This window comes from Lagopus leucura, unplaced genomic scaffold (assembly GCF_019238085.1).
Source record: "Lagopus leucura isolate 7727_CA_CO unplaced genomic scaffold, USGS_WTPT01 Super-Scaffold_100157, whole genome shotgun sequence".
In the NCBI taxonomy this organism is placed as follows: domain Eukaryota; kingdom Metazoa; phylum Chordata; class Aves; order Galliformes; family Phasianidae; genus Lagopus; species Lagopus leucura.
Window position 1 is genome coordinate 5,271,699 of NW_024962334.1, and position 26,318 is coordinate 5,298,016.

At 43.6% G+C, this 26,318-nt stretch overlaps 1 protein-coding gene across 1 annotated transcript; it reads right to left on the reverse strand.

Moving 5' to 3' along the window:
* On the reverse strand, positions 1-25,306 carry KIAA0895 (KIAA0895 ortholog). Its single transcript, XM_042889146.1, has 7 exons — positions 25,232-25,306; positions 17,925-18,604; positions 8,318-8,461; positions 6,668-6,800; positions 5,391-5,696; positions 4,832-4,929; positions 1-2,677 (listed from the first exon to the last, which is right to left on the reverse strand). Exons 1-7 carry the CDS (start codon positions 25,254-25,256, stop codon positions 2,516-2,518), a joined length of 1,548 nt encoding a protein of 515 aa, XP_042745080.1. The 5' UTR covers positions 25,257-25,306; the 3' UTR covers positions 1-2,515.
* Positions 25,307-26,318: the final 1,012 nt, after the last annotated feature.

The following is a 26,318-nucleotide window of genomic DNA, read 5'->3' on the forward strand; positions in this document are numbered from 1 at the left end:
CTGTCCAAAAACTTTATTACAGAACTTTTGTACCATGACTTAGTAACCAGGAAAAAAACAAAATCAGGAAACCTTACAAAAGGTACACTTCAAAATCTGAAACGCTTTTACAAAGGAGGAAGGACAAATAAGTGCTGAAAACAGAAGCAGGCAGGTTTCTCACCTGCTGGTAAGGTAACATCTTTATACAGACCACTTCCAGACTCTAACCTTGCTCTAGGCAAACCTACTTCTAGGATAACAAAGAAGTCCAGTGATACCTACTGCTCTGGAAAGGACCTGCAGGTCCTGAAGGAAAGCATCTACGGCTGCAGGAACATCTGGTGGTGCAGTGCCAGAGCCCAGGGGCTGCTGGAGGAAAAGCTGTGAGCAGGGCGTGCTGCAGCACTGCAGGGAAGCTGGCACGGCCTCCTGCTTCCAAGGACCTGTGACAGTGACACCCTTACTTTGTAACACACAACCACTGGGACACTTGCTGTAGAATTGCACTGATGAGGAATTATCTACAGTTAAAATATCCATTCAAAGCTGTCCCTTTCAGAAAGGAGCAGCCCTCCTGTTCCCCTGGATCAGCAAAGTGAGCCCAGTTCTCTGCAGCTCTGCTCTGCAGCTGCCTTCTGGCTGTGATCTCTGACTCGACCCCTGCCATGTGTGGCTTTCTTGCTGCTTCCAGCAAATGAGCCAGTATCTGGAGAGCATGGGTGCAGGACTGCAGATTGTTCCCACGGGGCTGCTGCAGTGCTACATCTGCTGGGTTTGGTTCTTCAACAAAGCTGGGCAGGCAAAGCTACAAGCGATCAAACTTGTAAAAAGAAAAGGGAAAAAAAAAAAGTTTTTATATCTGCACACAGAGGCTGAAAGGCTTCCAGATAGCAAACAAGACTGACAATATAAAATTAAGGCTACTGTGAGGGGTTCTTGGTCCCTGCCTTGAAAATAACCCAATTTAGTAAATTTATCTTTGTTGAACACATTTTATTTTCTGAAGCAGTCAGCCAGCTGCTGTGAGCACACCTGCAGTGCTGCCTAAAAGGCAGCTGGTTTCATGGGGTCACTCAAAAACCTTCAGACCTCTTCAGACCTCTGAGCTTGTGTGGAGGAAACCTTGTCTCCACTTACTTGCCTTATTCAGTGCTGGGCCTGTTATCTGTGGGTCACAGCACGAGGGGAAGAACTGGCAGAAGCCTTCTGGAGCTCCCATCTTCCTGCACAGCCTCCTGCATCACAGCTGCTTCCCCAGGAGCTCAGAGGAGCGCTGCTAAAATGCTGCCTGCTAAAACCAAACCGGTTCTCAAAGTACTTAGAGGTGCAAAACTCAGCTGGCCTCAACAATCCATCATACTCTGAATTCAGAAAATGCAGTTTATGCAGTAAGCCCTCCTGTGCCATCGAAGCTATTTACCATGTGGCCAGCAGTGCCTCACAGTAACACACTTTCTCTACCTGTTTCTGGATATAGCACCGGCAGATACAACAGAGGTAAGTTTGCTTAAAGTGTGCAGCAGTCCTGTAGGAACACAGGAACAGGGCACTTGGGAGTCTGCTTTTCTCCCACATCTCATTTCTGCAATGAGCACAACTTTACTGTAGCACCGAGGCCTGATACTGCTCAAAAAGTGACTTGATGCTCTGGAGGCTCAGGAGACCCAGACGAGAAGTGAGTGCTGCCTGCTGTGCTGACTTACGTCCCTACATTCCTGATCGTACTGGTAAAAAACAAGTCATAAAATCACAGTTCTGCCCAAGCTTTCTTCCAAAATGCTGCCCTACAGGACTTACTAGCCATGATACACTTGCCCTCAAAGGAGAGAGACCCTTCCAGGACTCAGCTTCCTAAACTATACAGACAGAGATGTGGAACAGTAGCAATCTGGGGGAATAACAAGATAATTTTGCTACCTGTTTGCAGTCATCAAAACAACAATACCTTTTTTTTTCTTCATCTGAATCTCCTAATAAGAAAAAAAACCCACAACTTCTTGATGGTATCACAGAGCTGTTGCACAAAGACCCGCTTCTGTGCACTGGATTATGGTTTTAAAGTTGTTGCAGTGACAACAAATAAGAAAGAGTCACACAGACAATGAGGTAGCATAACTACAACGCTGCTATCTCTACAAGCTGTGAAAGCTGACCAAAGGCAGAGTACATGAGTAGACAAAAGGGGAATTTCCCCTCTTTCTCCTTTGCTCCACCTCTAAATCTGGATGGGAAAAGGCAGTATATCACAAAGGAAAGTGACAAGCACTACGCCTAGCCCGCAAAGCAGAGCAGGTGGCTGGACAGGTCACTGCAAAGGGATTCCTAAACCAGACTCAAATATGCACAAACTCTTAAAAAAAACCCATTGGTATACAATCACAATGCAAAAGGAGCACAAAGGGGCTTTTTCTGAATTCCACATACTCTGGCTGCCTTTTCCTCCTGCTCCACCCTTGCTCAGTCCATTTTTGCAACCTCTCAGAAGTCCAGTTCTATGTCCTCATTGCACAGAGCGAGCAGCTGGCTGCTATTGTTAGTCTATGAGATCCTGGAGCTCCTCATCAGTCAGCTCATTGACCTCCATAATCTTTTCCAAGTGCTCCATATACCGGGCATGGTCTTGCAGGAAGTGTGGTACCCTCATGTTCTCAATCACAGCCAACCCTTTCAGACGGTCCACGTCTTCATATGAGATCTGCAAGGAAGGACACGGGTTAGATCTGCATTATAGCCCTGCTTCTTCCCTGCTGAGGCTGTAAGTTACCCTTTGTAGGTGAGAAAAGGTTTCAGAGAGTGGAAGGTGCAAAAAAAGTGTAATTTTAGCAAATGTCTGTAAACTTCCAGATTCTGCTTTTGATTAAATCAGTGAATAGATTGAGAGAAAACGGAGTGACACCGACCTGCAACAGCAACAGGAACAGAGAAGGCTGGAGCACATGCGAGTCCTGAGGTCTCAGTCAGTCTCAAAGTCTGATACAAGAATGGAGAGGACTCTGTGCCCAAGAGCAAAGAACTGGAAACACTGTGCAGGACAGGTGAGGAAGAAGTGGGGATTCCCACTAGCAAATGTGCCCACCATAAGCTACATTACAGTGCACCTCAAGTGACTAACTCCTGTTTTGGCAACCTTACACATTCCAAAATGTTGTGGGTTTTTTGTTTGTTTTTCTCATTTGACAGCAGGGTGGAGATTAGTTGTACCTCTAGGCATCAAAGCCTTCTGGGTAGAGGAGTGACAATTTCAAGCTTTTTCCAGCTTCTAAGGACCTGCTACTTTTTTGTAACGAAAGCATCTAATGTTACCAGCATCTAATTTTGTAACCAGCATCTAATGATTCTGCAAGCTAGGACATCAAGCCTTGAGGTCACAATAGCTGCAAGTGATGGTCCAGAAGAAAATGAATGCTTTGACTGTTCAATAATTACACAGGCTGTCCTGCAAACACAGAACAGGTCTCCTAGGGCAGATTCCTCATGATGAAATGAATGTGGCTGTTGCTTTGTCTCTGAACTGCGTGTGCTGAAGCACCCTACAGACAGACACATATGTGCTGGCAGAAACACAAGCCTGGCTGTGCGTGCTAACTGGCACATCCTATTTCCTCCCAGCAGGTTTGTGCCAGGTGGCTCAAACCTTTTGACTCCCACACTTCTTCTAAGGAGCTGAGCACTGTGCTGTCAGGGCTTGCTGGAAACAGCCTGCCTGCTTAGTGGGTGGTGGTCCCTGTTCAGGAATGGTTAGAGCCAGCACAATGATCCACCAGCAGGTAAGGGATGTGGAAGGGTCCTCTGCAGAGATAAGAGAGCCTAATCCAGATTGCTACACTTGACCCAGAGGAAAATAGAACTTGTTTCTCCTGAGAGTATACAGAGATACTTGAGTGAGGTCAGAGAAGGGCCACAAAGGGGGTTGAAAAGCACTGAACATCTGACACAGACAGTGGAGTCTTCAGCAGCAGAGCAGTGAGACGTTTCAGAGAATAAAGCTGCAGTCTTATTTGACACAGTGCAATTTTTTTTCAGAGGTTTCTAACTTGGTTCAGTTACTTACATAGTAACTGCTCACCAATATGATCTTTTTGCACAACAGGCAACACTGGACCAAACTGCACCAACACTGTGGACCAGAAGCCTCTAGTGTAATGTGCCCTTTATCACCCAGGGATTGCCAAGCAGGCAAAAATGTTGGTGTAGCAGCTCTAAATGCAAGCATAGTAATGTAAACTTGAATCCTCCTTTATGTGAGTACGAACTCTATTTTATGAACCGTGGAAACCTAGCAGCACAAGGAACTGGTTCAGGAACTGACAGTTTCTGCAGTCAGTATGGTTTTGTCTGTTGTTTTCAGGTAAAACAAGCAATGACAATTGAGAGAAAATGTTCTGTGAATGCAGAAACATTGTGCATTCTGAAAAAGGCAGACTCTAACTTATGAAAAACAGTGAAAAAGAATCTGAGATGAAAAACATGCTGTTATCTTTTCCTTAGTGGAGGAAGGGGATGGCCTTAGCATCAATCTGTGAATTTGGTTTCCTACTGGGACCCCCATCTTATCTAGCAGCTGGCCTGCTTGCTCGAGGCAAGTCAGGCAACACCTTATAAAAGGAGGAAAGGACAGTCTGAGAAATATGACCATAAAATCTGAATCTGATAGACAAGGAATGAAGAAAAACTGGTAGGAATTCTTAGGACTTTGTAATATTTTTAACCTGCACAGTGTGAACCCAGTGCTGTACGGAACAGAGGTGTCTGTCAAAGTAAAACAAAGCATTGCGACTCACAGATCCTTGCAGACAAGCTCATTCAAATGGTAAAACTGCATCCTGTGCTTAAAGATGAGTCCACTCACTTTGCCAAGTGCTGTCAGAAGGTGGAAATCGATGGACTCCCTGTATCTCAGGATTCGGAGGATGCCATCTAAGTACACCTGATCCTTATTGAAGCAGCCTGAAAAGAACCAAAATACATTGCATTCTCTCAGGGTTTGTTGAAGGCATATTCTCAGAAACCGTGGTAAATAGAACTTTTTATCCCAGAGCTTGAAAACCTTTCCCAAAATAACTAGAATGCTAAACCCACTACCAAGAAAACAGAAGACAGTCTCCAAGAACATCTGCAGCAACAGTTTTGTAACAAACATGCAAGGAAATCAAACTGAGTTTGAACATCTTCGGTTTTACATTTTACATTCCCTCTTTCAGCAACAAATCCTTTACTGAATCAAAGCAAACGTCTAGAAAAAGTGCATTTCCAGCCTTCTTTTCAAGAGCAGAAATCCTGTACCCTCATTTCAGAAAGTACAGATGCCTATTTCTCCCTTTCACAGTTTCAGTTTGCTGAAGGAGCTCTGTGCACAGTCTGAAACCTCCCTGAAGCACAAAAACACGCAGGATAAGTAGAGAACCCACCTGGCTGTGATGTGTCAGTCCAGCCCCTCTTGGCTCGTACACAGTAATCCCACCTGGTATTGGGGTCCTGGACAAATTTCCCCACGTCCTGGAACAGCTGGCTGAAGGACATCTGGCTGGCCTGATAGACGGTGTAGTAGAGCAGGGCAGCCCTCCAGAGGAAAGGGTCTTTGCGGAACAGGACGCTGTGGATGCTTGCCAGCCCTTCTTCTGTAGGGTTGATTGGTTTCAACCCATGTTTTCTACGTCCGTTCCAGTTGCACCAAGGCTGGCTATTGTTGTTAAAGCCCCGAAAGTAATGAGTTCCTGAAAAGAAAGGAATGTGAGACTTAGAATTAACATCTCATGATTTAAGAATGGGAAAATATTAAAGCTGAGGCTGGTTTCAGAACTCTGCACTAGTAGGACTAGTAGCAAGTGCCAAATTTAGCACAGTCTGCAACAGAGAATTTTGTCAGAAGTAGATACACCGTGCAAATATTCACCTGCTGACCACAACATGAAACTCCTGAAAATGCCTACGGTACAAAAACATCAGCAGAACTTGAGTTCCTAAATCCATGAAAAGGAATTTTCAAAAGTGCCTTGCATGCTGGTTGCCTCAAACATGGCCTAGGCTCAGTGCTGAACAGAAGGAGGGAGAATGAAATAAAGGAAATGCTCAGGGAGCAGAGAAATTGCCTCTTAAAACTGATTAAGGACCCTACTGCTGCCTTGGAAGAGACTGCTGTTCCATTACAACATGAGAAATGATGCTCCAGGGCAATTACAGGTCTTATTCTTCAGCTGAAACTCAGACACTACCCAGACTTATCCAGTTTTGATGGAGTTAAGTAGAACAGATCATAGAAATTTTCCACGGGGCTTAGCCAGCCTTGTGTAATGCAAAATCAGTGCAATCCTGCTAGGTACTAAAGTATGCCCACACTTGCAAGCAGTGCATTGTATCAGAAGTAGATCTGTCAACTGAAATGGCTGGTTCTAAACTGGAACAATCACACTATTTTTGTTCCCATTTTTTAAAGCAAGACTGGCTCTAGGTTGGTCTCACAAACATCATGTCCCTGCCACGTGCACGCAACCAAATGGGTTGTCTTCCCTGCACTGCACTTTGCAGTGGTAAAACAAGTTTCTCCTTTCCTTTAGCACACCTATGGCACAGGACCTTTAGACAGGGATGTTGTTCCCTTCTTCTGTGCCTGGTCCAACAGTGCAAGATAAGTAAGAATGCATGCAAGTACTCCCCTTTGTCTGAAGAACTGACGGTAGGCTCATACCAATTTCATGTCTCAGCATCCCTTCCAGCCAGTGCTCTCTCGCAGTGGAGATATTGATAGTGAGAGTGGGGCGGCCATTCACCACCGTCATTGAGGCTCGAGAAAGCAGGTCCTCCGTGAGATGGACCACAATCTGAAGATGAGAGAGGCCAGGTATCAAACAGCTCCCTTCTTGTTCCTGTTACCGCTCTCCTGGGGCCCTTTCAATATGTTTTTGGAGGGGCCCTCGCCCTTCACAGCCCTTCCTTGCTCCCTCTGAGAGACACTTCTGACAGCTGAGGTGTCCATCACCCACACTCCTGAGAAAACCTCCAACCTGAGTTGGACTTTGCACGAGGATTAACGCAGGCAGGTACAGGACTGCAAAACTGAATGTGGGAACACTGACCAGTTTGGGAGGGTAACCAAATGGAGAGTAAACCAGAGAAACTTACGTTTTCAAACAGTTTCTCATTATCTTGGTATTACTGAGAGCTGAAAAATGTTAACAAAAAAGGACACAGGAACTAAAGGCTGCATAAGACTACCAGTGTTGACTTCCCTACACAATAAAACCCCATCATTCAGCTCCAAGTCCAACAGCAACCAGTCCAATAAAACTCTTATTTAAGATTCAGGAAAGCAAGGTAATGCTAAAGCATTTAAAGTACTGGTACCACTACACTTTACTAATGCTTCTTCATATGAAGAGAGTATTTTCATGATACTTCACACAATACCAAGTAGATGTATTAATTGTACTTCTGGAGAAGGTTTCATAAGATGACATAGGATATTTGATGAGGGTTCAGGATTCTGCTTCCACACAGACAAATCAAAACAAATATGAGCACATCTGTGTGATGAGTTTAGCAGTTTTTCCAGAACTGTTATGTTTAGTAATCAAACCTTATTTTCCATCAAATATTTTTTTTTCCCATTTTTTTTACTATTTATCTCCCACTCCAGCCTTCTCTTGCTCATGGCCAATGACCTCATCTAAGCCTGGGGCTCTGTCAGCTGGTGATTTCAGTTTGGAATAATCCACTTTTCCTACATTCATTTTCATCTTACTCTTCCAAGCAATTCAACATTTAAAATCTCAAGGATAAGAAATAAATTTGTTTGCACAGGACTTTAAAACGCTAAAAGTCAGGGAAAAAAACCAGCACTTAAACCAGCAAATCTTCTTCCAGACATTTTTTTCACTTATGTCACTTTCCTTTCTTCAAATTCTTAGAAAACAGTCTCTTGGGCTGCTGATTATTTTTCTTGGCCTCTTCTTAACCCTATTACCTTTGGTGTAAATAATCTGATACAGGAGAATGGCTGACAGAACTGACAAATAAATGGAAATGTGCTCCTCTACAAGAAGCTGTGAAAGGAGGGAAGGAAGGGTGTTGCTCTCGGGCAATCCCAAAGAGCTTTAATAATAAGCATACATGAAGCAGGAAGCAGGCTCCAAGAGATGGCTGAAGCATTCACAAGGACTCTGCATCATTTCAATTGTTCAAAAGTCAAACACAACCATGAGAAAAATACGATGTAAGGAATTTTCTTGTTATTAAGGAGTAAAGGCCTCCCACACAAACTGTCAGGTCCCTCCATGTGCAATGTGAAATGCCTATTACATAAATGAATGCTCCTTTCCTGATCTGCTGCATGGCTTACCTCACCAAGACAGCCTTCCTTCACCATGTACTTCCTAACATGATTCCAGATGCGGCTTTTGGTCAGCAAGCTGCCACCGGTGGCCTGTTCAAACTTTTCATAGCTTCCATATTTCTGCAGTGTCCGCTCCATAATGTTAATGGACTACAAAATACAAAAGCATAGCAAATATGAGCACAGTAAGACCCTGGTGTCAGACTGACACATCTGCTTTTTCTTTTCTTTCTCCGTCTCTTTTTCACCTTTCTTCTAACTTTTGACTCACTGGGAGTCTCTATGAAACTGCAGTCAATAAACCTAGTTTCAACATTCAGACACCAATACCAAAGGACTGAAAAATGATTCTGACTCACTCATCTTCAATCTGTGTACATAAGCACAACACCGATGATTATGCTTCAGTGAAATTTTCCCTTCAATCCTGGGAAAGCTGTATGACTGTCTTGTAAATCAGATATAGCAGGTCACAAGGACATCTGCAGGTTAAGTTGTCAGCACATTTTTTTAATGATTTTCCAAATAATTTTATCAATACGTACTATTACTATCATGTTATTTCAATTCTTGCTATTTTCTTCACTAGGAATCACAGAATCATTGAATCACAAAGGTGGGAAAAGACGTCCAAGATCATCCAGTCCAACCATCCACCTACCATCAGTATTTCCCTACTGAATCATTTAGTACCACTAAACTTAGTATAATATCTAAACATTCCCTGAACACCTCCAGGGACAGTGACTGCACCACCTTCCTGGCAGCCCATTCCAGTTCCTGACCACACTTTTGGAGAAGAAATTATTCCTACTATCTGATCTCAGCCTCCCCTGGTGCAACCTGAGGCCATTCCCTCTCGTCCTGTCACTAGTTACACAGGAGAAGAGGCTGACCACCACCTCGCCACCTGACCACCACCTTCCTTTCAAGGAGTTGTAGAGAGCAATAAGGTCTCACTGTGGGCAAGAAGCAGAGCACGATGCCTATGAAGTGATCAGAACTCTGCATGTTGAAGATGTCATTGCTGGGCTGTGGAACGCTCATTCCCAGTAATCTACTTCCCAATACATTATTTCACATCCTTACAAGAAAACGTAACTTAGAATACTCAGCCACAGGGAATTGCTTTTTTTTCACAGATAGGAGAATAGAAGCTCCCAGGAACATCAGAAAGAAAATACGACTGGTATTACTTTAAAGAATGAATGTGCTTGCTAGGAAAATGCCACTAATAATGATGGTGGAAATCTTACAGACTGAATCTCTTTACACTACACATTTATAGCCATGCACCAAACTGATAACACGCTCGTCTCCAGCTGTGTAATTCTGGCATTGTCAGACTGGCTTACTAGCTGCAGAAAGAGGATTCTCACAGCTACTAAGAATCTCATTCTAGTATTTTTCAAGTTGAAACTAAGCAACTCTGAGTAACCGTCACAAAAGCCATAGGTGCTACTTATGGCATGTTTTTGTAGTCACGTATCTCTTTGATGAAAGATGAATTACCAGAATGAATGCCAAAGTGTCTTAGTTTCAACTGTGATGGAATTGTTTTCTTCAGAGTGTCTGGTATGATGCCATGTTTTGAGTCTAGGAAAAAACCAATGTTGATAGCACACTGATGTTTTTAGTTATTGCTGAACAGTACTGTAGAGAGCCAAAGCCATTCTATATTCTCAGCTCACACTAACAAAGGGCTGGGAGTGGACAGAATCAGGGCAGCTGACTTACACTAGCCAAAGGGATGTTCCATACCATATGACATCATGTGGAAGGAGTTCTCAAGGAGGTGGGAGTTCATCTCACTCTCTTTTGCTGCTCAAGAAGCTGGGCATCAATTGGGGGTGGTGAGCAATTGCTTCTGCATCACTTGTTACATACAGTCACATACATATACAGTCATAATTATTATCCTCTTCCTTTTCTGTATCTTAGTATCCTTCTGTATCTCAACCCATGAGTTCTGCTTTGTTTTTTTCAATTCTCTCCCCCATACCACTGGGAAGAAAGGGGAGTGAGCAAACGACTGCATGGTGCTGAGCCACCTGCTGGATCAAACCACAACACGAAGAAATACAGCACTTAATGCTCAGTATTTCTTTGCTTGCTTCTCATACTTAATATTACATTTGAAGGGCCTTCTGATCCGCTCTGATTTTTTTTTCCCAAGAATAAAGTTAGCAGCATGTTCCCCCCAAGCAGGACTCCAGCACAAAAGGCTCACAATAAAACCACCCCATGTTGTGAGATGAAGCCCGTCTCCTCCCTTGTGGCTTTAGCTCTCCAGCCACTGTGCTACCTCCAACCTCAGGCCTTGGCAGGATCTTGGAGCTGTCATGCTCTAGGCTCATCTGTGGTGGATTCGGGATGGCCATGGCCCAACACAGCACCCCAGGATGAAGTCCTGCCACAGGGAACTGTGTGCCTCCTCCAGGCCTCATGGCACCAGCCTCCCTCCCAGAACCCAATCCATTTTGGCAGCTGGCCCCTGTGGCCTACATACCTGTATACTATGATGTAAATGGGACTTAACTTCCCAGTAACTTCTTCATACACTAGGTCTTGTATAAATGCAGGGGCATAACATAAATAAAGGCTCGAGAGATGTTTCTTTGTTAGTAAATCATTAATTTTCCTGTGAACAGTTAGGTCATGACATCACATATCATTTTAAAATGACTTCAGACAAACAGAGCAACGTCAGTATCTAATTTAAGTATAAAAAAAAGGAATACACGAAGCCCTTACTAAAGGCATAATATTTCTGGAGACTAACAGCAACTGGAACATGAACTTCAACCCACATGGCAACCTGTCTCAAACAAGATGTCTGAAGCCTTTCACAACTGTGTCAGCTTCACAGTAATAATAATAATACCCTGCTGTGTTCAGTAGGACTTTTATAAAAATGAGAGAGATGAAGATGCAAGATGTGATAGAGCTGCACCAGTCTGAGCTGTAGCACAGGCCTGAGTTGAAGCCCTCCCATGAGGCCAAAGCCAGGGACTGCAGTTCCCCAGGCAGCTCACATAGGTCTTTCTTCATTCAAATGTACTTTGTACAGTTGCATAGAATGGAAATTCCACTCAAAAGTTTTCAGTAATGTGATCTGAAATTCTGTAAATCCTGTGGGCAGGACTGTTTGGCTTCATATTCTCTGAAAGTTGTTTAGTGTAGAAACCTATGCAGGGATGTATGTCATTCTTCAAAGAGGCCGGGATTTAGTCATTTCCATTTTAAGGAATCTTAAGGCATCTTTTGGTATCCATCATTCAGGCTATCTTCCTCTACCAGTAAATCCAATAAGGCCAGGGCATCCGCTCTACAGCTGGAATGAGTCCATCCACTGAGCTTAGCTGTCAGAAGGTCACAGGCAAGGAATTTCAGGCAACACCTGGCCTTGACTGAGAGGTCCTACAGTCCTTGTGTAGGATGTTGTCCCAACAAAAGTGGGAACGAGGCCACTGCATTTTGTATGTGGAGTGTTCAGCCACAAGAACATGAGTCACATCTTGTCGTTTGCCCTCTGGGCCAGAAAACAAGACGAGGATTGTTTTATTTATTAGTATGTCTGAAGCCCTGCAGTTTCCCTGACCACACTAGCTGCAGCCTGCTCAGTCAACAGGCAACATGGAAAGAGAAACATGTGAGAGTAACAACTAAATTCTAGTTGGTTTCAAACAATGCCCTGTTAAGAAGTCATGGAGAAAGTCAAAAAGACTTGGAAATCAGCTCCTGTTCTCTACTTACAGGACCAACTTCCATCCAAACTAAAACTTGGACAAGTGAGCTTGTTGTGTTCCTTCTTTTCTTCTAGAGTAAGTCTTTTCAACAGATTTTTTTACTGCAGAGAAGCAGGAACACTGGCACCACTGCCAGTGCTGGAGTATGGGAGAAGAATTTTGGTGCTTTGATCGCACCAAAACCTCTGAAGAGAAAGGCTGCCGCAGGAGCCTCGTCACACATCCTCCCTACATTTAATTCCAATCTCCTACCATAGGAAGGGACATCTTCTACTAGACCAGGTTGCCCAAGGCCCCAGCCAACCTTGCCTTGAACATTTCTAGGGGTGAGGCATCCATATTTTCTTTGGGCAGCCTGTTGAGTGCCTCACCATAGCCAACAGCCAATAATGTCTACCTTGTGTCTAATCTAAATCTACACTTGCAGTTTAAAAGCATCATCCCTTGCTCTATCAGTATACTCCCCAATAAAGAGTCCCTCTGCAGGTTTTCTGTAGGCCCCTTTAGGAACTAGAAGGCTGCTAATAAGGTGCCACTGAAGCCTTCTCCTCTCCTAGCTGAACAACCCAGTTCTCTCAGCCAGTCTTCACCCGCGAGGTTCTCTAGCTCGCCAATCATCATCTTGGCCTTCTCTGAACCCATCCAACATTCCATTTCTGTCCTGTGCTGTGGGCCTCAGACCTGGCTGACATACTCGGTGGGGCCCCACGAGGGCAGAACGGAGAGGGACAATCACAACCTTGTCCCTGTGATACAGCCCAGTTTCCATACCTCTTGAAAAGAGGACAGCTCGGGAGTCCTGATGGGTACTGGAGAATTGATGGACGAGAGCAGGTTTGAGGAAGCAGAGGACTGACAAACACTGTTTCTTCTCAACATGAGAACACATTTAAAAAAGAATATTTGAGGAGGGTGTGTAGACTTTAGTAATCAGTTCTTTTTCACTACTGTTTGTAAAGATCAATCACTACTACGAGGTGCAGCCTTTTGTATGTTGGTTTGGACATGAGTTGGTGTGCAATGAACTTTCTAAAACCACCTAATCGTAACAAATAGCAAGAAAAACATTGAACATGCATGAGACCTTCTGCTTGGCTCTCCATAAAAGAGACTCCACAGTGCTGAACCCCAGGCACACCAAGAGAGGTGGCAGGAGTTTGGGAGTCAGGAGACCGCATCTTTGCTTCGCTCCATGCCTTCACGTTGCCCTCCTGAGTTCTCCCCAAACTCAGCTCTGTCCTCTTCCACTTCAATCACAGGTAAGCGTTGCAGCTTCCAAAGGAAGGGTAGGATGCATGAAGAAGAGTACCTCCTCTTACACCTACCATGTGGAATAACCCATATGCTGACAGTTCAGACACATGCAAACAGATGTTGTGAGTCTGAAGTCACATTCATTGAGAAAGTCGTGAAGCTTAAGCCTCCTCTTTGCTGAACGTGTATTCTCTTCAAAACTACTTAAAGGGTGCTCACCACTATCACCTTCTCCCATGATTGTGTTTCAAGCAAAACAAATCCTGAAGCACTGAAAGAACAGAGAGAGCTGCCACACATGCACTTCTCCCAGAACACAAATCTCTGGGAGGTGGCAGATAGGACTTGTCCCAGTGATGCTGCCAATCTGGACACTTGCCACAATCACTTCAAGTGAGAGGGAAAAGGTTTGGGACTTTTTAGCATCCCAGGCACTGAGTACAACACAGAACCCCTCATGCGGGTTTCTACTCCTGTCTCTGAGATGACTCAAAGTCAAGTGTTGCAAGAACTTGCTGGGAAAATATAGGACAGGATGCCAGCTCTTGGTCCTTCCAGCACACAACAGTGAACTTATTTTCTGGCCTTTGGGCCTAGTAAGGAAAAGCAAGTTACTCATCTCACCACTGTTCACAGAGACAAATTCTCAAGCAATATGGAAAGGACCAGAACAAAAGAACTATTTGACTGTCCTGGGTCACTGGTTAGGAGAAATAAGCCCTGTTCTTTTCACTACTATCTAAAGTGTCTCACTGAACCACTTTCATCACTGCTAAAAGAAACATAATTTACAAGACAAGAACCCCTTGCACAACAAATTCTGCTGATGATCATGGAAGTAATGAAACAGAACTAATGAGAGTAAAGCAAAATTCTGTGTAATCATCAGGTTTAGGTTTTGGTAGTGTTGGCTTCTTGAAATTATTTATAGCCAAGGAGTATTCTGAATCCCAAATCATCCATGTGTAGCAGTATAACTTAGTCACTCAGAAACTATCGTAATTGTATGTACTGATAAGACACACTCATTAATAGTTTGAGGCAACCAACTTAGAAAATGGGCTCAGTGACCCAGGGGCCAGCTTCCCACATTCAGCTGCCAGGCTGAGCTGAGATCTGTGGGACAGATCTCCACTGCTTACTGCCCTGCACAGCTTGTCTGTATGTGAAGTGAGGGGAAAAACCTCCCAGATGCACGCTTGGGGAACAGTAGGCTGTATCACATTGAACATATTGATCTTATTAACAGCCATAAAGTGGGCTTTTTTTTTTTTTAAACTAATTTGGATCTGGCAGAAATATTCCTAATGAAATACTCATCATTTCTTTTTTTAAATGACATTGTGTCCTGAAACAAACTTCTGCCCCTACAGCAATATCACCAGGAGCCCTCTTCCACCCTAAAAACTGTGCTACTTAGGTGACACCATCAGCCTCGTGTTGTGTGTTGTGTGTTGTGTGTTGTGTGTTGTGTGTTGTGTGTTGTGTGTTGTGTGGGAACTGTTGAGTCACGGCCTGAGCCACTGATTGCTCACCTGAGGCGAGCACTGAGTCAGCCATGGGAGCACAGGTGAAGGCGATTCAGCTGTGTGATGAAGGGTGGAGCCTGGCTGCACCTCTCCTAGACCCATTGAAGGGCTGGCTGCCACTGGGGAAGGGTCTCTTGTTGGAGATTGCTCTTGTGGAGTTAACTGTGAGCCTATAATGCTGGTGAGCATTTTCATTTATTTTTGATTATCTTTCCATTGTGATAATCTTACTAAGACTAACCTCTGTATGCTTATTGATCATACTAAGCTTAACCTCTGTATGCTTATTGATTGTACACATGTTAATCATATACTTTATCTACAAATCTTATTTTGGGAGTGTATTTAGTTAGTAGCAGACAATGACATGATTCAGTTAAGTGCTCCTTAGGGCCAGTGATGCATTCTTGGGAGTTCAGCACACCTCATCTGTGACCTGACCTGTACACTGCAAGGGGTTACCATGTTGAAAGTCTTGTCACTTGCTTTCCAGCTCCACTTAACTAATGTGTACATGTGTAATGAAAACAGAGCATGGCAGAAATATTTATTAACTCAAAACTGCTGTTTTCTTATTCCTAAAAGGGAAAAGGCTGTATCCCTTTCACAGGAGGGATTACTCACTCAACAAAATGATGACTTATTTAAAAGGCAGCTTTCCTGCCTTTTTGTACAGCTCAAGGAATAGAAGTGTTCTCAGGCAGATTACTTGAAATTGCATCTTCTCTGCTGATTTTGGTTCATGTTAAGTCATGTGCCCTGCAAGTGGTCTGGGGGGATAATTATTTCTGGCTAAGTGTTGCCACCTATGGCATGTGTGCAAAAACACATGGCTTAAGTGTTGATTTCTAAAAAAACAATGAGGGACAAGTGGTTTGAGCAAGGAGAGCAAATAAGAAATTTCATAGCACTGCTATAGCATGAAGCTGCTACACTGATCTTGAAGCACATTACAGGTGTCAATCAAAGTGAAAAGCCACAAGCCTGGATGCTGCTTTTTATTTCTCAGGTTCTTTTCCCTAGGAGCACACTTTGTGTGACTCATGAAAGATCTGCATTGTGAAGAAAAACTGATGTAAAAGGAAGTGAGAAACAAAGAAACAAAGCAAAGTTTGGAAAGAGGTGTTAGAATGACTATTTTCAAGTGTATTAATGAAAAAATGTTTACTGCATGACTATGCAAAATCAGCTATTAAAAGAGTTGGGCTATGCCTGATGTTGAAAGTTTTCTTTGATTCAACTAAAGGCGTGAGGACAGATGTGGCTGCTCACAGGCCTGTGTATCCCCGCTGCAGAACTGCTAATGGCTTGCAAGTCCTTGCTGTTCTTTGTCTTTCTTTAATTTAATAGAGCAAGCAGTGTGATTCATTGTCCAGAAATGTTTCTGCAGTGCTACATTAACCAGGTCCACAGTTCTGTATGAAAGCAGAAAGGAGGACAGGAAAATATGGCCTGTCTTCATGTCCTGCAGGCGATACACAGTTGTGGGTGAAAATAACTTTGAAATCCTTAGAGATCCTTTAAAATTCTGAAAATGTCAGGTTTTGATCTCATTTAACTGAAGTCCCAGCCCTTCTGCTAGGGAACTGGTGGAAATTCTGATTCATGCCATTTTTCTGGACAGTAAACTTGTAGGAAATGAAATTCCTGTGTGTGGGATGAGCATTTGTAAAGCCAGCTGTAAATGAAAGCAGTGCCACCTGCTGGGCTTGGAACTGTGCTAAAACTGGTTTGGTTTCTTTTTTTTTTAGGTATTAATATGAAGTGCAGGATTTTCCTCAGTATTTTTAGGAGCTGAAACTTCCAAGAAACGCTTTTCTAAAAACTCTGCAACAAAATAGTTTCAAAAAATGGAGGAATAATTCATTATATAGAAGGAGGAATTTTCATAATGGTGTGGTTTGGCAGATTAGTGTTGATTTGCTGAAATGGTTGATGTTATTACCTTTGTTAGCCACAGCACAGCAAAATGGGAGCTCAGTTCTAAGTACAGAACAGCTCTTCTCCTATAGAGAAAATAATTTCTTAATAAAACCCTGACAGAGTTCTTTTTTTTTTTTTTAAGCATAATAATACAGACTCTGTCTTTCAATATGGTGACCAAACAGATGGGTAACACTACCAGTGTACTTTCTTGGATTTGAAAATAAATGTCAGATCTTTCAAAAGTAAAGGTCAATTACTAGGACTCAGTGTAATTTAATTCAGGATTCATTTGTCATCAAGAACTTGGGTTTTTTGAACCCAAATATTCATATTGCATATGAATGAAACCCATCCAGTGGGAAGACTTCCTCTCAAGCACTGCATTCCTTGTAACACAAAGCCCTGTTTAGAAAAGCTTGTCAAACATGATAGTTTAGGAAGATTTTCTCATAAAAAAAACAGGGAGCAAAGAAGTGGAGAAGGGCTCTTTCTTGCATAGATAAGCAATGTGTTTTTTATGTAAGCTGAAGGTTAAAGGAAGAAATCTCTTTAGATTTTGTTGTGGCTGCATATTATGGGAGAAAAACATGGGTTTCTTTTAACTATCTCTGGACTGGGATTTCAGTCAGGATCAAGGACATAGCAGTGATCTGCTGCATGATTTAGCTTAATGTAATTAAATTATTAATTTAAGCAATTAAAACAAGGAAAATCAACATATTTAATATAGTCAATAACCGTGACATCAAATAACTGCCATCTCCTCCCAGTCTTTGTGTCACCCAAGAGAACTGGCAGCGTTTCTGCACTGCTTTTTTCCCCTCTGTTTATTAAAGCCTCCTTATGCTTTGTATTATTTCTGTCCTACACTCTGCTTCATTGACTAAAAAGTTCTTTTGCCTTAACTGGATTTACATGGAACATAATTTATGAGAAATGTCTTCTGCCTATTGAATCTTTTAACTATTAGGCAGGCTTTCATTTTCCGGTCAAAAAGACAGCTGTATTATGTTATGCACTCAACACTGATGCACTTTTCAAACAACACAGGAGAAGGGTAAAGAGGAGCAACTTTCACCTGCTACAAAGGCAAATACCATCTTTATAAATGTGAAAGGAATAAATAGGAGAAAAGGAGAAAAAATGTAACCATACCTGCTTAAGAAATCTGTCAGATGCTTGGCTATGCTTAGCTAAAACGTTTGGCAAAGCAGGGTTTTCATATTCAAACTGAGGATTGTATGTGAAATCTGACTTAAAGAACTTCATTTTCTCTTTCTCCACGTTGGAAGGCTTGATTGCAGTTAGCAAACATTGCTTTCGGCTGGAATCATCTCCCTCTTTCCCATGGCTTTTTGATGATGGGGACTGCTTTGGCTTTGTCTGATTACAGTGCCTCTTAGCTCTGCTTCTGGGTTGAGGTGGCAGTCCTATGCCATTCCCTGCAGCTGAGATGCTGTTTGCAAGCTTCACGCCATTAGAGATGGGGCTGGAGATGAGGACAGAGGACTGCTGGTCTGAGCAGCACCACCCACTGCTGAGCAAGGGCAGCGGGACCTTGATTTTGTGGTGCTCGTTGCTTCGCAAGGTGCTGGAGCACTTTGTGGCTTTCCTGTGTTTCTTGTGAGCAGGTGACTGCTTCTGAGCATGGTGCTTCTTCTCTTCCTTGCTCTGCAGAAGGACGTTGTAGCTACTGGTTCCCGTTGTAAAAATGTCCTTAAGGACCCCAGGAGATGGGTGCTGGAGGCTCTTCTCATTATTGACATTCAGTTTATGTTCTTCTGGACTCAGGATTGATTTCTTAGACAGTTCTTGCTTAGGCCAGTGAAGTTTTTCTGCATTCATGGGGGGGGGAGAGAAAGAAGCTGAAAGCAAATTTGATTGTTTCACGTCTTAAAAGATTCAACAACATAAATGAAATTCACAGCTTAACTATGGTCACATCATGTTCAACTTAACTTCTAGACAAATGGAAGAAGTTTGAGTGCCTGGCCTTTAAACACTTCTGTATGGATTTGTGATACCAAGTCAAACAGGTGATTTGTGCTTAACTCTCCATGTACAAACACACATCTTGTCTGAGAGTGACCTGCCTGTGCTGAACCACTGACTTGTTTAAAACGAGATTATGTGTGTGGCTTTATGAATGTGCACTCTCAAACTTTTAAGCTTTTGCATGGATAAACAACTTAGCAAATAAGAAACAGTAAAGGAATAAATGGGTGCTGTTCACAGTGATGTTCCACTGGGATTGGTGCAGTGATAGAAGCTGCCTGGTGTAGTCTCATCTGCTAAATCTGATTGACAGAACTTCCTCTCAGAAAGGATGAGAACACTACAGTGGGCCAGCTGCAGAGGGCAGCTTGCTATACCATGCAAACAGCCCTGTAAATTTTAAAGACCTCAGTGCTTCATATATGTGAAGTGCTCTCTGTATTACGAAGGGGTACTGAAAAATGAAAGAAGTGTTCAGCTAGTTCCTAGTAGAGTTGTCCTACGACAATAGCCAGCATTAAGGAGAAGCAGCATTGCAAACCAGTACAGAAGGAGCAAATATGGTTCCTTTAGCAAGGGAGCTCTCTCCTCCTGCTCTCACCCTTGCCAGGGGCTACATGGGAGGGAGGTCCCTGCAGCATGCAAAAGGCACTGAGCATTAAGACTGCATTTAACATTCCTGCTGGCTCATTAGATGTGACCTCTTCACTGGTTCCAGCCTTCCCTCAGCAGAGAGTTCCTCCTGGAGCACTGGGTGAGCCCAAAGTCAATGCACAAATATTTCCTGCCACAAAAAAATGCTGCTTACTTCTGCATCTAAAGTAAGAGGATTCACAGAATAGGAGATATGGTCAGAGCCTGATTAAAGGCCCCCAAGAAGGGATTTGAGCTTCAGTCCATAGTTAAACATAGCAGAGCTGTAATTACTTCATGTACAGTAATTATACTCTGAATGGAATATTAGCAAGAGATCATTAAATGCCTCCCAGGAAAATAAATCAATAGTAGTTTAATTCCAGCTTTATTTTCACAGGAAAATTAGGTTTTCCTCTCAACATAAGCTCCATGGCAAAGTATTTCACACTTCTGAAGCTGCCAGTGCAATGTTAACTTCCATCCCTCAGTTCTGCTGTTTGAAGACACTCTGAAAAGCAAGAAGACAGAGGTCCAGTTTGTGTGAAGAGATGACGAGGAACACCAGCCTAAGACCCTTCTCTAGCAGAAGATAGAGGTAGAAATGTTAAGATGATTCTCTTCTGCTAAAGCAAGTATTTGTAACTGCTTCTTTGGCAGTAGGCTTGAGAATTCAGTTCCAAAGCTTGGTGCAGGAATGAGTGCCTTGGTCAGATGCTATGGGATCACTGCCATTGCTGTTGTGACAGCCAGCCCACCTGGCTCGCCTCGCTGTTCTGTGGGCTGGGGAGGAACCATCTCAAGGAGAGTTAGCAGCCATACAGCCAGGAGGCTGTGTGATGAGCTCCCATCTGCAAACAGCTGCCAGGTAGCGAGAGGTGCTTTTGGACACCATGTTTGCACTTGAGTATTTCTTGGCAAGTGTTGGAGATTGATTTTGGGGCTATGCTAAGTATAACAGGATGAGAATCCTTGAGAAGGATACACGAAAGGCAAGGAGTTAACATTTCTGTGTCCAGAACATATGATTTTGCTTACTGAGGGAAATCTGTAGGTGGGAATTCAAGGCCTACATCTCAAACAGCACAGATGGATGATGTGATATCAAGGGCAGTAGTGCTTCTCCATCCCTCTGGATCCATTCTCAGAAGTTGCAAAGAGCAGAGCAGTGAGCCTTACATTGCCACTATCTTATATATTTATATGAATTTGATTTTTAAAATGATTAAAATGCATATAAGCTATATACACTGTATATATCACATAAACTACATTATACATAACTTTCATATTTCACATAAATTCTATATATGCTTTATATAAATCCTACGTAAATGTTATACACACCTTACAAGTATTTTATCAAAATCTGATATAAATTTGAATATATCATATATACATCTAATATGTCTTATATGCACTTTCCATGCTCTTTATATAATTTTTTTTATTTCTGATATGCATACCATATACACCTTATATTAATTTGATATAAGCAATATAAATACCAGGAAGGCTGGTTGCTCCTCAGGAAGTCTTAGAAGAGCAGGCTGTCTGCCTGTGCTGTAAGATGAGCCAGAAGGGAACAACACCAGCATGGGTGAACTGGGAACTTTTTCTGAGGCTCCAGGAGAAAAAGAGAGTCTGCCTCTGGTGGAAGAAGAGATGAGCAACTTGGGGAGAATACAAAGAAGCTGCTGGGATATACAGGGAGAAAGTCAGAAAGGCAAAAGCCCTGAACTCAACTCAACGTGGCCACTAAAATATAAAGATAACAGAAAACTGTTCAATAAATATATTATCAGGAAGAGGAGGGCTATGGAGAATCTCTGTTATCTACTGGACGTGGTGGGGAATGAGACCACTGAGGTTCTTAATGCCTTCTTTACACCTGTTTTTAAAAGTCAGATCAATTATTCTGGGGGTATTCCACCTCCTGACCTGGAAGTCTGGAATGGGGAGCAGAATTAACCCTCCATGATTCAGGTGGGAGCAGTCAGAGACCTGCTACTCCACCTGGTCTGTCATAAGCCTGTGGGGCTGCATGGGATCCACCTGAGGGTGCTGGTAGTGTGATTACCAAGATGTCTTCCACCATCTATTAGTGTTCCTGGTCAGTGGGAGAGGTTCCAGAGGACGGGAAGCTTGTTAATGTGACTCCCATCAACAAGGAGGGTTGTAAGGAGGATCTAGGGAACTACGGTCCTGTCAGCCTGACCTTGGTGCCAGGGAAGGTTGTGGAACAGATCATCTTGAGTGAGATCACACAGTGTGTGTGGAACAACCTGGATAAGGCCCAACCAGCACGGGTTTGTGAAAGGCAGGTCCTGCTTGGCCAACCTCATCTTCTATGATCAAGCGACCTGCCTGGTGGATGAGGGAAAAGATCCTTACGTAGTCTATCTGGACTTCAGCAAAGATTTTGACACTGTGTCCCTCAGTATTCTCCTGAAGTAGCTGGCAGCCCATGGTTTGGACAAGTACGCTGTTTGCTGGGCAAAAAACTGGCTGGATAGCCTGGCCTGGAGTGCTGGTGAATGGAGTTAAATCCAGCTGGTCATTGGTCATGAATGGTGTCCCCCAAAGGTCAGTACTGGAGTCTTGTTCAATATCTTTATTAATGACCTGGATGTGGGTATTAAGTACACCTGCAGTAAGTTTGCAGATGACATCAAGTGGGCAGGAAGTGTTGGTCTTCCTGGGGGTAGGCAGGCCCCATAGAGAGATCTGCACAGGCTGAATCACTGGGCTGGAGCCAATGGGATGAAGTTCAACAAGGCCAAGTACCGAGTCCTGCACTTTGACCACAACAACCCCAGGCAGTGCTACAGGCTTAGGGCAGAGTGGCTGGAAGACTGTAAACTGACCTGAACGTGTTGGTCAACGCTCACCTGAACGTGAGCCAACAGTGTTCCCAGGTGATCAAGAAGGCCAATAGCATCCTGCCTTGTATTAGAAACAGTGTTGCCAGCAGAAGCAGGGAAGCCATGGTGCCTCTGTACTCAACCCTGATGAGGCTGTACCTTGAAAACTGTCGAGTTTTGGGCCCCTCACTACAAGACATTGAGGCCCTGGAGTGCGTCAAGAGAAGAGCAGTGAAGGTGTGAGGAGTCTGGAGCACAAATCTTATGAGGAGCAGCTGAGGGAGCTGGGATTGGTGGTCTGGAGGAGGCTCAGGGGAGACCTCATTGCACTCTACAACTTCCTGAAGAGAGGCTGTGGTGAGGTGGGGGTCAGCCTCTCCTCCGAAATAACCAGTGACAGGATGAGAGGGAATGGCCATAAGTTGCACCAGGGGAGGTTCAGGGTGGATATTGGGAAAAACTTATTCACTGAAAGAATGATCAAGTGCTGGAATGGACTGGGAGGTGGTACAGTCAGCATCCCTGGAGGTGTACAAGAAAAGTTTAGGTGTACTACTAAGGGACATGGCTTGGTGGGTAGGGGGACGGTTGGGCTGGATGATCTTGGAGGTCTTTTCCCACTTTTCCCACCTTTGTGATTCAATGATGTATATATAAATTTTCTTTACTTCTTATATACATCTTATGTTAATTTTATATGAACTTTATATGCATTCTACATAAATTTCATTTGCATCTTATATAGGTTGTATACAAACTTAATATAAGTTCTAAATATATAAATTTGATGTAAATTTTATGTTTATCTAATATGTGTATTTAAATACATATAACTTTTATAAACATCTAATATCTAAAACATGACTAATATAAAGTTGATATAAATTTTAAATACATTTGATTTAAATTGTATATACTTCTGTAATACGTATGCGAATTTTAAATAAATTTTATATAGATTATATAAAGCTGCTCTGAGGTGTATAAATTCTCATGTCCTTTTTTATATTTCCATCTATGCAGCAGAAAACAAATAGCACATGCCCAAATTTCCCAGCTACCTTTGAGAACTCCCTAAAAATACCTAATGTTTGCACATAGATTCTCTCCATTGATCTAGCTGGCAGGATCAGAAGTCATAAAGCCCCAAATCCATCAATTGTGAGAAACAAGTAACAAAATCAGCACAGTCTCTCCTGGAAAGACCTTCTCAGCACGTTTACTTTCACCTATTTAAATCTTGTTCCTCTCTACAGGAGCTGCAAAAACATGAATTTTGGACATACCGGTGAATTATAAACTCAACAACCAGCTGGATTTGGGAGGATACAGCAGTAATGTAGAAAGGAGGAGGAAGGCACAGATGAGTTGGCATTGGTAGGGTACCAAAAGATGGAAAATCCTCCTCCTCGGTGGAAACATCATCTTTGTCAAGTCAGGACACTGCTCTGCATCTTTTTTGATCAGCTGAGTTTGGTTTTTGCTGCCCTGTGAGGTGGGTTACCAGGACCAGTTCCACCCTGTCTGGGACAAGGATGTGCTTTTCCGTCCTGCCCACAAGAGCAGAACCAGGTCCTGCCCCATCCCAAAACCCATCGTTTACAAGATACCTGCTAGAGCTTTCAATACTGGGCTAGGTCTGTACTGCAGGCACAAATATACAAAACACACAATACACTACAGCCGTGATTCTGTTGTCACTACCATGATTTTGTTGTTTACTCCTGCATACCTTCATTCCTGAATGTGCAGCTATTCCAGCATCATGATGGTACTGGAGAAGGGATGCACCCCAAACCTGCCAACAGCACATATGTGGGTGCCACACATTTCATAATAATTCTGCACGAAGGAAATACTTTACTTGCTTAAGTTGCATGCTGCTTATCCACTCACTAGCTTTGGATCTTGTGGCATTGCACATTCTGCCTAATCTTGTCAGAGGCTGTTAGAAGAAATGTTATATTTTATAACATTCAGAAACTAGGTTATACTGATGGTTTCCTTTTGAAGTAGCGAGCTAATACTTTACTGTGTTCATAGCATGTGTAGTAAGAACTGCATGAAAGATTTTTTTCCCCCAGATTTTGGACAGTATTGCAGAAAAAAAATCTTCTTTACCTAGGCTACTAAGTCTCTACTACCCAACAAGCTTCTAATACACTTGTTCCATAGGTGGCACAAGGTGAACGATGGCAGATATCTGTGGGCATGGATCAATCTCTGCTCAGCTAGATGCGCTCTATAAAGCACAGTGAGCTCCTGGGGTTTTTGAGCAGCTGCCACTGGGGTTATATATGTATAATGGACAAATCCTGTCCAAGCTCCAAGTGTGCTTCTTACAGAGCTTAGCAAAGGTGTTATTGGAGAGGTTCCCTTATCCTAGGAATGTAACCATCCCAGTCGCTGCTTTTGTTCTTCACTTCTGCGCTACCATTTTAGAATATATTTGAGTTTATCTGTTCAAAATGAGGAAACGCTTCCAGTACCTGGGCTTGGATCTTCAGGTTTATAAACAAGCAAATAATTTGTGATTTGTCTGTAAGCAAACAGTGAAGTCCAAAAGATGAGAATACAAGATTGTAACAAGTAACACTCCTCCTCCGGTACACCTTGCAAATGTACAGTAACATTACAAAGACCTTTATTTCAGGTATTCAGGGAACGGGAACGGATTAAAAAGCCACATGAAGTTAATTAGATCCAACGATTTAGGGTTGAGGAGGGCTGTCAGAAGAATATTCTGCAACAAGCAGGCACCCGAATGAAGCAGACCCGTGGCTGTCGGTGATGACTGTAATGGGTTCTCTGTGACAGGTCGAATTGAACCGAGGAAAAGAGCCGCGGGAAAAATATCTCCTCACATCGCCCACCCTGCGTGTTTCCCGCGGCGGGAGCGGGGAAAGCGGCGCCGCCTCGCCTCAGCTCCAGCCCCAGCCCCAGGGCAGCACCCCCGGCAGCGGTACTCACCGGTGACGCGGATGGATTCCAGCATGGCGCTCCGCCGTCCCAAGGCCCGCCCGGCCGCCCCTGGGCCAGCCGGCAGCAGCCGCCCCGGCGGAGCGCCCGCCCTCAGCTGCCGACTACAAGTCCCAGCGTGCCGCGCGCCGCTACAGCCCCGCGTGCCCCGCGCGGGAGTGCCGAGGTGCACGCTGGGAGTTGTAGTACGAGAGGTCACCCCCCAAACAGAATACTTGTAGCTTCTCCCCGTGGCGTCAACCCGTAAGGCTGGGAAACCCACAGTGCGCTGATGCTGCTGAGAAGCCCTGTTTCTGTCCCATCCGGGATCCCCCTTTTTTTTCCACCCTGCCAGACTCAGCTTCTTGGTACTCTTCACGTGCACACACAGCCGTCTGCCTGAAGGGTGGTCCAGCCACACAGACTGCTTATCTGATAGTTCCGGCTTCTTTTTACAAAGAAAACTAAGGAACAGAGATATGAAAGCACGTATTCTACTCAGTCCTACCTGACACATGAGGACAGGGACTCCTCAAGCAATCTATAACAAGGCTGAAGCTCCAAAACCAGCTATGAGGACACTGAGGTTCCATTTTTCGCTGTCACTGACATGCAGCCATACCTCGCTGTCACACCCAGCATCCTCTTTAGCTTGAATTCCTTCAGGAAGAGCGATGGTGCATGCTCTGTCAACGTGCCCAAGTTTCACCTAAAAGAACCTCTTTGCTAGCGCAGCTAGAAAAGGAGCTTGAAAAAGGCACCCACAGGCTTGTTGCCAACTCTCAGATCACAGGAGCTGAACAGTTTTAAATATAGCTAGATAAAGTTGTCACTAATCAGTTGCATGTTGCTTGTGACATACGAGAATTACAGGAAAAAATATCCATTAGTAAATTGGTTCAAGCAGTGGAAATAATCCGCACAGCAGATAAAGAAACGGTGGATGGCTGCTGCAATATGAAGGCAAGATATCACTTTGTCACAACAGCAGTTCTTTTTGCTTCTTAGATTCCCAATTATCATCTTAAATGATACTTATGCTTGGAAGGCACAGCAATGGAAGTGTTAACTCCAGGTTGTAACGTGAGTTATATGCTGA